The following is a 13,908-nucleotide window of genomic DNA, read 5'->3' on the forward strand; positions in this document are numbered from 1 at the left end:
GGGGAGCCGGGCAGAGGGTTGCTTTCACCCACCTCTTTTACCTTTGTGTCTGGCAGCGATAAGGCTGGTCGTAAACGATTGCCTCCTTTTTTTTAAATCCACTTGTTTTTCTTCCCGCCGTGAACGATGCTAATAAGCATGCTGGTTCGGTAAATTTTTTCCTGTGTACCTTTTGTTCTTCATGAATTTGTATCGGAGAATCAAGATACCCCTTGACACCTAAACTCGGGCTAACAATACTTTTGCGTCTGTTTGATTTCTTTGCTGACTAATTGTCTGGCTGATTGTGTTTCTTCTTGCTAGCTCTTTTCTCTTGAAAAGGCGAGATCAAGAAAGCATTGATTTAATGGCAGGCCTTGAAATTCCAAATACCTCTGTTTCATGATTTGTTAAATGAACTTGCTTAGCACTGGGATAAGTGAACAAGAGAGCATTTGCTGTTACCATCAGTTAAACCTATTGATGGAGAGGGTAGCTGCAAAATTAGGACAAAAGTTCCCCGATAAACTGTAACGAAGCTACATCTCTTGAGACAACCACTGTAATTCTCTAGTTTCTTGTGACAGAGCATCGTCTCTGTTACGGTCAAGGCCTAGCAATGTGCTCTGTCTTAAAGGCCAGTTCTGAATGAAATCCATATGCTTGCTTGAGTTATCTTGAAAATTTGTCATGTAGGAGAGCCGCACATCATGCGGTGTTTCAAGTAGGAACAAGATGCTGCTCTTGCCTTTCCTCTTTTCTGCAACGTTTTATGAAATACAGCTAGTTCTTACTTCTTTTTTCTTTCATTCTGGATTCTGCCTCTGCTTGTTTTCACGTTGACCTCAGTATCTCAGTTCATCCCAGTTAATGTGCAGGACACACTGCTCTGCCTTTTTAGGTAACGAGCACAGAGTATGTCTGCAGCTTTACATTTTGGATTTCAAGAATGGCATGTGCTGAGTCTTGTGAGTAAAGAAACTGAAACAAATGTGGAGCAAGTCAAGAATGTGAGGATTTTTAGCTTGTGAGTTGCAGCGTGCCTCAAGGAGGTGCATGGTCACTGACTGATTTATTGGCAAAGCTGTATTCAGAGGATTACTATTGGAGAAGCAGAAATTGTGTTGATAACGGAGATCAAACTAGTTTCTTAAAAATAAGCTGTAACATCAGCTGGATATGTGAAAAATGAATGACTGAGTGCTTTTGTTAGTAATTTTATGTGGGACTTTTGATAGCAAAATGCCAGCATCTGTTCATATGAGTAGAGTTGCTTAGGGTGAATTTTAATTTTTTTCTCTAATAGATTAAAAAAAATGTGCAGGGAACTTACTTACTCAGTGTCATAACTTACTCGTTCCTCTCCAGGGAAATGTCCTTAGCTTATAAAAGTTGTATGTGGTTCAGGGCAAAGACATGCAAGATGAAGGTAGGGTGAGAGGAAGGAAGAAGGGTAAGTATCCTGGGTTGCTCAGAAGAGAGCAGAGAAAGAATAAGTGACCATGAAGTAGGAGGAACTATAGGGAATGGGGAATTAGAAGGGGAAACAGGGAAATGGATGATTGGGGTAAAAAGAGAGTGGTAGGAGTCTGGTAGCCTCGCTGTTTGGTTCTGTTCTTCCTAGCATGCGTCTTAGAATATCAGTGAACTGTACACTCATATGGATTATATGTTGTCTTTGTATAAAAGCTGTTTTGTGGTAGGACCCTGCTAACGGGTTGGTGGGGTCTGCCTGCTGGGCTATATTTATTATTGTGGCATTTTCCCGTTCCTCTGGGATTGTTTCATTGGGTTGAATAAGCCCTTCATGCCTCTTAAGTTTTGGTTGTGTTGGTTTTGGTTGGGTTTTTTGGGTTTTTTTGGGTTGTTTTTTTTTTTTTTTTCAAATGGGTACCTACAAGTCTGTACAGGAGATCCAGATGGGGAAACCCAAAATTTATTTTGTTCTTCTTTTTCCTCTGTTTCCCACTCGTGTGGACACTCCTCTTAGCCCAGAAGTGTACCCTGTTCCTCATGACTCATCTCAAGGCTGAGGAGCACAGAGAGCCAGGAGCAGACCAGAATGTTGACTGAGGGAGGAGTACGAAGTGGTCTTGCAGCAATATTTTGTGGAGGAGAGTATGGTTTGGAAGAATGACTTTTAGAGGTGAGGTTGAGTGGTGGTGTAGCCTTGGCAGAGGTGTAGCGGAGTCAGGACACTGGGAGAATGTGGATTAAGAGCTGCATTTGAGGGTGTTTGGGGGGCCTTTGGGAGGCCTCCTCCTTCCCTTAAATTTCAATTTAATTGATTAACGTTGTATTTTCTGTAGCATCTACCTGCCTCACTGTCTCTGACATTAATTCTTAAATATTTCTATGAAGTAAGGAAGATCTGTTATCCCCGTCCTTACTGTTGGGGAAGTGACGTGTGGTGTCTAAATACACAAACATAACTTAGAAGCTACCACAAGGTAAGATAGGGATGTGAACTTGCAGCTTCTCAGCTATTCTGCTGTAACTTCCGATGCGCAGTGTTCTTGCTTTGTGGTAAATGGAAAGCAGCTCGTTTTGCAACTCAGTTGCTTTGTGTCTATCACAGGCAGTTGTGGTAAGAGTAGCTAGATGCAACGAGTTCAGATCTTGACCTATTTTACAGTGACTTGTTCATATATCCATTTCTTAAATGATGTATATCCTAGAAATCGGTTATAGAGTAAGTGTAAATCATCCTCCCTCCTTTGTCTTCCATCTAGAAAAGTAAACTTTACCTTCAGGCTAGTTCTTCTTCCAGCACCTCAGGTTGAATCTCCTGGGGGTGCTGTGTGTTGTGTGGGGTTTTGTTTTGGGGTGATGTTTGTTTTGTTTTGTTTTTTTTAAGGGATATTCAGATTACACTGAGTAGAGAGGGAAATAGAGTATTTCAGTTGGAAAGGACCTACAATGATCATCTAGTCCAACTGCCTGACCGCTTCAGGGCAGATTCAGAATTAGCAGAAGTGGCCAGAGTGCAGGTATTCTGTTCTGTAGCAGTTGAAAAACATTGAAATAATTGAAAAGACACAGTGGTAGAGAGTGCTAGGGAGAGGTATGTATTAAACAAGAGAAATGATACCCCAAACTCCACGTGCAAAACTAAATTGCCAGGTAGCCCTCTAGAATATGGGGTGTGATTAACCTTAACCCCCTTCTGCCTAGCCCCCTCCCCAGCCCCCAAAATCAAACAACAACAACAAAAAAAATAATGCAGGCTATACAAAACTGGGTATATTCTTCTACTGCCATGAAACCTTAACTTTGTTTTGATTGCTTGGTTCTTCTGAGACACTGTCTTAATTCACTTTGTACTGGAGATACTGTTGTCACTGCAAAGCTATGGGAATTCCAGGTGGCATGCAGAGAGGTGTCTCCTGTAGCTCTGCAGGGAAGAGGCAGAACTGCTCAGGTCAGGCAGGTGTGATCAGCAGGGATGACCTACGACAGGGCAAGCGGTAAGTAATGCCGTCACCATGTAGTACAACTCGCAGTTGGAGAGTGTGCATGAAATGCTGCGTATCTGCTGCTGAAAGCCTTTCCTCATCAGACTGTCCCCAGCAGGGGGATATGAAGGAGTGCCGTGCTTTTGCAGTAAGGAGTAAAAGGGAGATAGAGGAGGTAAGCAGAGAAATGGTAACGGAGTAGATGGTCTAAAAAAGGTTGTACAACCTAATAGATCTAAGGTGAACATACTGACTGGAAAGTGTCTGGAGAAAGGACACGTTTATGTGCAAACACTTGGTGAAAAGTTCTCTAATCTGGAATTGGTGAGCAAGAGAATCATCCTAGACCCATGACAACTTTCTTCCTTTTCGCAATGGCAAATCATAATTTGTTAGTAAGAAACCAGTGATACATTTAAAAAGTTGTCTGGAACTATGTAGGTCACCAAAGAATGGTGTTTGTGCTTCATCTGCTTGGTTATGTCAGCACTTCCCTTCTTCCCTCAGCTCTTTACAGAGCTCGCTTTCAGTGTTAAGCACTTTTGTGTTCCTAGCTTCTTTCTTGAGGGAAACCTTTTCTGTCCTTGTTACTGGTCTTGAGCACTCAGAAAGGAAGTGTGTTTCCATTACCTATGTAGTAATTGAATTTTCTGTCCAGCTAATGATTCTTCGAGAAATTGTTACTGAGCTTTCAAAAACTCTCAAGCCACATATATTAATGGGTACAGCAGTAACATTAGCTGATCTGTTCTGGCTTTGGTGGAGTGCGAGTGTCGCGTTGGAGTTTTGCATGGGGCTTTTGTGCCATCATGGGAGTTGGAGTTACTGAAAGACTCCTTTGTAAGCAGAGAAATGCTGGTGGTGGTTAATCTGTATGGGAGCAGATGCTTTGATGTAACCTTTGTCTGTGTGCCAACTGTAGTACATGTAGTTTTTGAGATAAAGTGACCGTGAGATCTTGGTCAAAATCCTATGTTTTTCTTTTCTGGGAAGAAATTATGGTAGCAGTTGGATGAGTTGTATATATTCTGACCTTAGCTGTGGAGATGCTTTACACTTACAGACACATTTGATTTTTTTCATGTGGTCTAGTGGTTTTATTTCTCGGGCTTTTAGAGGAAATCAAGGATCATTCTAGATTTGCTTGGTACTGCAGCTTGGTAGCTGCAAAACTTGTTTGATGATAATATGTGCATCTGCCCTTTGTGAAGACTTTTTTTTTTTTTTTTTGCACTCAAACATATGCCTGTGGCACATGTTCGTGTCTTTCACCAATATGCTCTGTGAATGTTAGTTTGCGGCTTCCTGGCTCCGGACTGACTTACGCTTGGTTCTTCTGCTGCTGTTTACTGCTGCTGGTTAGAAACTATTTTAGTAAAGCAGAGGCACTCTGATTTGGCCATTTATAACCTCAGTGGTTTTATCTGTATAAATTACTTTCTGAAATGCTGTGTAGGTAAGTCCTTAATTTTATGGCAAGTGACTGAGATGTCACTGTTGGGGTGGTTTGGGTTTTTGTTGTTGTTTTTTTAATTCTGTGCTTCTTGACCTTCTGCACAAGTTCCTACGATAGCAGAAATAGACTTTTGATTCTTGCAAAATCTCCTACTGTACAAAACCCTACTAAAGGATGCTTTCTATGTGGTGGTATGGGAGAAGGAAACTTGGCTTGGAAAGCCAAGTGATGCTTTAACTACAAAAGAAAGCGAAATTTGTATTTGCTGATGGTTCTGAGAATAATTCCAGTTGCAGAAGTGCCCACACCTGTATACGTGTGTATAAGTCATAGAATCATAGAATGGTTGAGGTTGGAAGGAACCTTGAAGACCATCTCGTTCTAACCCCCCTGCCCTGGGCAGGGACACCTCCCACCAGCCCAGGTTGCTCCAAGCCCCGTCCAACCTGGCCTTGAACACCTCCAGGGATGGGGCAGCCACAGCTTCTCGGGACAACCTGCCCCAGGGGCTCACCACCCTCACAGGAAAGAATTTCTTCCTAATATCTCATTGAAATCTCCCCTCTTCCAGTTTGAAGTTTCATGTGTAATGGATTTGAAGATGCAACTATAAAAAGTCTTAATTTTTGAGAGAGTTTGTACTATTAGAAAGATTTGTATCTTCAGTAGGCAAGCTTAAATGGACTGCTAATAAATAAAAATACAAAGGGATATGCATGACAAAGAAACATGAACTGAAACTATAATAGAAGATTGAACCGGGAAGGGGAGGGAGAGTGAAATACCATTCCATGATGATCTGCTCGCTGAAAAGCGTGACTTGATGTATGGGGGTGCTAATTAAGTAAGGTAGCTCTTCAAAGCGAGTCTTCGCTTCAGTGAGAAAATCATTGCTTGTATTTGCCATCTGATTAGACAGAAATATTTTTAGGTGAGATTTCTTGAATGCATTAAAGAAAACAAAAGAAAAGGAAATGCATACCCAGAGCATTAACTGGGGTATTCAGGGCAATGAATAATTGATTTAATAACTTCTGACTGTTCTGTAGACTGTAAATAAAGTAAAGGTGCCTGCTAGCTTAACACCGTAGAGTAGGTAGAGACTTTGCAGGAGAACCTGGTACTTATTGTTGGTTCTCTTGAAGGTTTTCTTAGGTGCTTCTTTCAGCTTTTACAGGTGTGTATGTAGGTAAAGAACATATAAGCTAAAAAACTCCCACCTCTTTGTCGTTGTGTTGCTTCTGCAAGTTCCTTCTGCCTAAGTATTTGCAGTTCAAAGTATTAACCTTTTACGACTGCGTCGATCACTGCTATGGCTGTAGACCTCAGCTGATTAATTCAGAATTTATGATATCTTATGCAAATATCACTAGTGGTGTTTTCCCACAGTTGTCACAGCTCTTATTTGAAGAAGCATGTTGCCACTTTAAATGTTTTCATACTACAAATGAATAAAATGTAAGCTAAGCTTAAAAAAAATTACATAGAGGATTGTTCTGATGTCCGATGGAGTCTGAAGGGCTGGCTTTTGGTTCAAACAGAATGGTCAAATCCTCGATTTAAAGAAAAAAAAAAAAACACCAAAATTTTTTTAGGGAGACCTGTGTATGGAACACAGAAATTAAACACACAAGACTCAATTTGTAGTTATCCGGAATGTGTTTTTTCCTCGAATCTGTAATTCAAACAGATAGGGAAGAGAGGAATGTTTGTAGTAGTAGCAGTAGGCAATCATTGTGGTTACTTAATTACTGGAGCTGAACGCTCCTTTGTGCTACAAATTAGAATCTCTCTCTAGTTCCAGAAGATGAGATATTAGTATTTAGGAAAAAGTGAAAAATCAACAAGCCTTGCTCTGTTAGATCAAACACATAGATGTAGTTGCTAGATTTGAATACATCAACTTTATGCTGCTGTTACGTGTATGAAATTTGGATGCTGGTAATTACAGTATATTTTAGTGTGCTCTTTATTATCTCTAATCTTTCTTTGATTATCTCTTGTTATTGGCTTACATAATTTCATTCTATTTTTTTTTAACCCCGTGTCTTGGAGTATGTAAGGTAAATTTCAATCCCACTTCAGGCTTTGGCTGGAAAGATGAGCTGATTGCAGCCCGAACTCTTCAGTCACAACAGAACCAAGACTGCCTGAAGCAGTGGCTCTGAGAAATGTTCATAGTGGGAATTCTTTGCTAACGTACGATGGCTGAATCTGTTAATGGTAGTCAGTCTTGGGCTGAAAGGAGAGAGCATGCCCATATGTACAGAAATTGGAAGTTTTTAAAAACATGTATGAAGAGTGTTCCGAATTAGAGGAGAAGTTTGCTTTATTTCAAGTATAGGACGGAGCCGTCATTTTCTTGTATTGTGGGGCGTGGTTCCACGTCCATTAGAAAAAGAATCAATTTTAATTCAGTTTACTGATGGCCCTTGTTCTTGCTTTTAATCCCTCCCAGCCTGTCCCAAACAAATATTGGCATAAACAAACAGGAAGTGTCAGAAATATTTTAGCTATTGTGTATGTCCCAAGTATTTTATTTTTTTTAATGCTTTTAATGAGTAGGGTGGAAGACCTCCTGCAATTCAACCAAGTGTTAAATAGGCTTTTTTTTTTAATATTAGAAGAATCTTGCATGTGCAAACACATTAATTAAATCTGCAAAGCATTTTATTTTAAGAAAACTTTAGCAACTGAACTTGGCAATCTGTTTGGAAAGAAAAGTTGGTGTTGTTTTTTTTTTAATTTTAAAATATACTTGGATTGTACATTTAGATGGCTGCTTCTGAACCCAGTGTCTGCCAAATATTTAATTTTAGTTAATGATCGCAGTATTCCTTGTTCTGTGTTGAATTTTAAAATGTTGTTTCATTGCTAGGATGCCGGGGGAAGTCATCACAAAGTCTCCGTTTCTCCTGTCGTCCATGTCCGAGGGCTGTGTGAATCAGTTGTGGAAGCAGATCTTGTGGAAGCTCTTGAAAAGTTTGGAACCATATGGTATGTCAGGCCGTATAAAGACATCTCTGGACAAGTTGGGAGCATTATTTAAGTGTCTGTTGAACCTCTTTAAACACATTGTGATAGCCCTTTGAAGTCCAGAACTTAGTTAATAGTAAAGCATAAAGATTTCCTAGCTGTGTGAAGATTCTGTAAAGGGCAAGTCTGGTCAAAGAGAGTTACGCTGTCCACATGCCCTAGTGTTTGCTGTCAGACCTCAGTAGCATGGCTAGTGCTGGCCTTGGTATGGGCTGTAGAATCCTCAAATTGTCTAGGTTGGAAACACCCTTGAAGATCATCGAGTCCAGCCATCAACCTAACACTGCCAACTCTACCGCTAGACCATGTGAGGGAGTTGTAGAGAGCGATAAGGTCTCCCCTCAGCCTTCCTTTTCTCCAGGCTGAACAACTCAGTGCCCTCAGCCGCTCTTTATAGGACTTGTGCTCCAGACCCCTCACAGCTCCGTTGCCCTTTTCTAGACACGCTCCAGCACCTCAGTGTCTTTCTTGTCATGAGAAGCCCAAAACTGAACACAGCACTTGAGGTGGGGCCTCACCAGTGCCGAGTACAGGGGGACCATCACTGCCCCAGTCCTGCTGGCCACACTATTGCTGATACAGGCCAGGATGTTGTTGGCTTTCTTGGCCACCTGGGCACACTGCTGGCTCATATTCAGCTGGCTGTTGACCAACACCCCCAGGTCCTTCTCTGCCAGACAGCTTTCCAGCCACTCTGCCCCACACCTGTAGCGTCCATGGGGTTGTTGTGACCCGGGCACTTGACCTTGTTGAACCTCATACCATTGGCCTTGGCCCATCCATCCATCCTGTCCACATCTCTCTGCGGAGCCATCCTACCCTCAAGCAGGTCGACACTCCCGCCCAACTTGGTGTCCTCTGCAAACTTACTGAGGGTGCACTCACTGTAGTCAAACTGAATCACAGAACAGCACAAGGACGGTTGTCTTGTTATAAGTGAATATACCAAAAAGAAGGGTGGGCCACAGGGCAGATGATGCTTTTTCCTGTGGTTTTGTGTGGGAGGATTGCTTGTGATATGGTAGGACCTTAAGAATGAGATGGTTCTTCAGAGAAAGCCCCTTCAAAGGTCATATAGCCTAAAGATTCCTCAACTGCAAACAAAACAGTAAAGCTGAATGGGTAGAGCCAGTTTGTTTTGAGTACTGCTTTTTGGTAACATGTTTCTTCTCAAGCAAATGCATGTATTGAAGTCAAATAGAGTTTTGTAAATAGTACAGTAGGATTTTTCCCTGCCTTAATATTCAAATAATTGAATTATACTTGAACCAGTATCTTAGAATAAAAAAATAAAATGAAGTGAGCCCAAGCTTGCTCAGGAATACAAATAGGTACATTTTAGCTTGAGGGTTTTACTTTTAAAAAACATTATCAGCCGATGAAGATTCTTGAAGTTTGTCTGTGTCTGAATTTGGTTAACTAGAATACTTCTGTTTATTTCCTCTAAGGTAGTTTTGTGTCAAAAATAGAATTTTAAATTTCTTAGCAACAGCAAAGTTGTTTAATGTGCCAACTTCGAATGTGTTTTATAATTTGCATTTTCTTTGATCCTTTACCTCATAAGTAGCTTTAGCAAGTTTTTTGTAATATTCATTGTCGTTCTAGTAAATTAGTAAACGATTAACTGTTTGTATTGGTTGAACGTTTTTATGCTTTCAACTTTTTCAGGAAAATTACTTATTTATCTTATAGCTGCATTTCTTTGTTTTGTGCAAATGCTTTAGAAGTGTCTTGACCAGGTTTGGGAAGCGCCAGCAGGGAGACCTACCTTCCTTTTATGTCCTTGATAGGAATCGTTTAGGAAAACCTATCATATATGACAGTTTTGGGACTTTGGGTAGGAAAACTTACTGTAATATTTCTCTCGCCAGCTATGTCATGATGATGCCGTTTAAGCGCCAGGCTCTGGTGGAGTTTGAAAATGTAGAAAGCGCGAAGAAATGTGTAACGTTTGCAGCAGATGAACCTGTATACATTGCTGGACAGCAAGCCTTTTTCAACTACTCAACAAGTAAGAGGATTACTCGGCCGGGGAACACTGATGACCCATCTGGTGGAAATAAAGTTCTCCTCTTGTCAATTCAGAACCCTCTCTACCCAATTACAGTGGTATGTTTCTTCCTTTTTTATTTTTTATTTTTAATTAAAATAATAAAAGGCAGGGAGCAGCAATCTGTGTTATATTACTTCTGTTGTCTACTATTTGTTAAAATTGTACACTGCTAATTTGAGTCAGGAATTAAATTCACCTACCAAAGCTTTACACCGTCTTCACATAAGTAACGTAAATGTTCTGAATAAAAGGTTTTTCGAGATGACTCAGTCTCATCATACAGATATTTTGCAATCCATTTGAACACTTCAGTGGTCAGGATTTTGAAATGTTTAAGTTTCTACATGCTTCTGAAAGATTTCCAAATGTGTTGCCACAACATCAGGAATGTTTCAGTCTTTCAGGCTGAGTGTTTAAATAACAAGTAATTTTTCCAGTCAGAGGGGTTATTTTATTGCAGTCCTTCGTTCTAAAGCATTTCCTTTGTGGAGAGTTGAAACCTTCATCTGTTGGTGATCACTCCAGTTTGATGGAATCTTTCTTACTTTTATTTGGGCTGATCCATTTTACTTTTCAGTATTTCAAGTCATACTATATATACGGTTTCATCCTAATGTGTTGCCATCTATTTATGGCACACCTGTGTTTTTTTTTAACGATACAGATATTTTTTGCTAGTACTTAATGCATGTTTTGTCACTTATTGAATGCTTATATTTTTCATAGAGATTTCATAGTACACATTTACTTGCACAGAAATATCTCAGGAAAATTTTAAGAAGTCTTGTAAAAAGACTTGTAATACTATGATACAAGCATAAGTTACTTATTCTTAGGGGAAAATATATAGGATAGCATGGATCAATCAAAGTGTTTGGGTTGTGTGGAACCATATAACAATGTAAGTATTCAGTTTAGTTTAATGAGCTGTATATTATGTTAGCAAATTGATTGATACTTAGTATTCCTGAAATTACTTAAAGCAGTCGGTTCCATATCATGCTTTTTGCTTCACTGTATGGTGAATATTGTTAGGTTTTTGCCTGTTGGTTCATTAGTGAATGATGAATTTTCTTTCTCCTGTCAGTCTTCTTTATAGAAATGCATGGCAAAGTATGAGTTGCTTTTTCATCTGTGTTTGAAAATATACCTGCTTTGAGCTGTGCGAAGAAATCCACTCACTAAATTAAAAGTATGCTTTGCATGTGACTGTAATACAAATTTTGGACAGTACTTTTCATTCATGCATTTGAAATTGGGCTTGCATAAGCAGCTGAATTGAATGTAGATGGTTGAGAAAACTGGGAGCAGAAGCACTGTTCTGGGCTAGGAGAGGTTCATGGAAATTCTAAGGATGAAGCCTCTAGCATAGCAGCTCCTTTTGTGAAAATAAACAATCCCCCCCATCGCTTCTTTCCCTCTGCCCCCAACTGTTTGTCTAGAGTATACCAATGTCTGCATTATTAAAAAACAACCACCCCCCCAAAAAAAACCCTAAATAAACCCACAAAGCACAACACCACCTGTTCCTCTTCATTTTTCGCTCCTTCAATTTGAACTACAGTTAGGCGAAATAGAAAAATTGCAACCAGTTTTAAGTGGCAGGTCTGAATAGCTGAAATAAATTGTTCCATAGTTCTTAAAAGCTTCTCTTTCAGAACAAGCTACACTATTTGTGGAGAAATTGGTCTGCTCAAGGGCATCTTGTGGAAGAAGCTGAATTGTTCTAAAATTTTGCTGCGGCTTATTCCCTCCATTACAACTGTGACCTGCTGCTTTCCCAGCAGAATTTTTTTAGAGATTTCCATTTTTGGGATGGGGGAGTTGGTGTTTTGAAAGAGTTTTGCCTGAAGTGTCATACATAGGTCTTTGAAGTTCTGTTTCCCTGTTTTCTTCTCTGCGGGGTGGGGGCGAAATTTGTCAGGGATTTGTCTGTAAGAAGAGACAAACTTGTCTGTTCAAACAGACCTTCTCCAAGTGACCCCTGCTGCTGCAGTCCTGTTACTGTCCAGCTGTACCTCTTAGTTCTCGCTTACATCTAAACCTTCTGTACATGCACGAGGAAGGTGTGGTATGCCTTGGCAACTGAAATGTTTTAACTATCAACTTTTTCTGTGGTTAGGTTGCTGTACCTCCTTTTTTTATGATATTCTAGTATGTATATAGCGCTAGTGTTACTTTTTTATTAAAAATTTCCCATGTTACTGTATCTTGTGAATCACTTGATCAATTTGGTAATCTAAAGTAGCTGAATTTAAAAAAAAAAAAAAAAGGAAAAAAAATCAAGCTGTGGCTGTGCCTGCTGGCTAACCACACTGGTGGCACTGAGTAGAGCTTACATTTTGATGGACAACTTTTTTTTAATTAAACATTTTTTTAATTAGGTGGCTGTGAAGAAATCTTGTGAGAGACAAATTGTAAAAGTCAGTCATATGCCTGAAAATTAATGTCATCTGGACCTGGAAAGTTTTCAGGATTCTTTTGTCACAAACAAGAGGAGATGGAGGGCAGCTGTTTGTGCTATTGGGTGTGCGTAGAAAATATACCTATAGATGATCACATAAATCTTACTTTTTAAGGGTTCATGCTGCTTGAATCCTTTCTAAAAATACCTGTCTGTCTCCTGAAAATCGTAAGGTTGACAATCTCTGTTTCTTCCTTCCTTTAGCTATGCAAACCCTCACTGGAGTGGCTGGAACAAGGCCCCTGAGCATGGGCAATGGTTTTGGTTTGTTGTGGTTTTTTTTTTTTTTAATTTGTTTTTTTTTTTTAGTGGTAATCTGTCTATATTAATATATGAGCTTATATATTAATATATAAGCTTATGATACTTTATATAAGCCACACCAGCTGCAGCCAGCAATAAGACATCCTCTTTTTCTGGTTTCTTGTTGGATGTGGGGCAGTGTTTGTTTTGTTTTTAAGAAATCCAGCATACCCCCCACCCCTTTTCCTCCCAATTGGTCCGCTGTTCTGCAGAACATAATAATAAATACTGTACTTACTTCCTTTCCCCTTTCTTCCTCTTGTCCCCCAAATAAACCTGAGGAAGTACACTAAGATCTTAGAACAAGCATTTTGGAAGTATTTGGTTTAGATATAAAGAAAGGAAGGGAAAACCAGATTGTGGTAGAACTCTCTGTCTGGCAAAGCTCTTGTGCTTTCAGCTGTTTGAACGTGATCTAACTGGTGAATCAAGAAATCACAGTTCTTGTTTGTTCGGGTTCTCAAGCCTGAGTCTTGGGAATTCAGAGTATGGGTGTACAATCACTCTAAAATAAACTTATTTTTCTTGGCCAGCTTCACGATGGAGACTAGTTTCTGGTACCGCGATGTCTGAATTGTTACTGTGTAATTGACTGTTGTTTGAGGTGCTCCTAGCACCACATCACAAGCCTGGCCTGATGTGCAGCAAGGCGAGCTCTTCTCCTTACTGCTTGGTTGGTTCCCTTACAAGACTGAAGGTGGTCTTGAGTTTTACTGGTTCCTTGTAATATCGACAAATGCTCTTGAAACAGAGTGTTAACAGTGAGTTGGTATGAATCCAGTGTTTCCTGTCAGAAGTTTTCTCTGCCTTAAGTGGAGAGGCACAGCAACCACTTGTGGTGTCCTTGATTCAGGTGAATACGATTGAAATTCTGCTTTTGATAAGCTACCTAAGCTTACATCATGGACTCTCCCTGCTTATTCTTCTGAAAATGAACATGATCAATTAAAAAAAGCCTCAGCTGCTACAGTCTTATGAAATGAAATGTGCTATAAATACGGTGTCGCTTTGTCTCTTTCGTGGATGCAATTACTGGGTTCTAACACAGTTGAAGGTACTTGTTAAACTAATGTTTGCGTGGATAGTTCTTACAAAAGTTTTTTCCTGTTTTTCAGATTTGACTGCCTGCACTATATTAATTCATAAAAATGCTAATCAGAAA

General features: G+C 39.9%; 1 protein-coding gene across 1 annotated transcript in view; it reads left to right on the forward strand.

The window, feature by feature from the left end:
• The first annotated feature begins 7,774 nt into the window (after window positions 1-7,774).
• The window catches only part of HNRNPLL (heterogeneous nuclear ribonucleoprotein L-like), a 19,640-nt gene continuing 13,506 nt past the window's right edge, over window positions 7,775-13,908 (forward strand). The window contains exons 1-2 of the mRNA XM_009892487.1: window positions 7,775-7,887; window positions 9,798-10,035. Of these exons, the coding sequence (XP_009890789.1) occupies window positions 9,805-10,035 (231 nt within the window). The 5' untranslated portion in view covers window positions 7,775-7,887; window positions 9,798-9,804. The remainder of the gene's footprint in view (window positions 7,888-9,797; window positions 10,036-13,908) is intronic.

The sequence above is a fragment of the Charadrius vociferus genome, unplaced genomic scaffold (assembly GCF_000708025.1).
Source record: "Charadrius vociferus isolate BGI_N301 unplaced genomic scaffold, ASM70802v2 scaffold139, whole genome shotgun sequence".
Classification (NCBI taxonomy): domain Eukaryota; kingdom Metazoa; phylum Chordata; class Aves; order Charadriiformes; family Charadriidae; genus Charadrius; species Charadrius vociferus.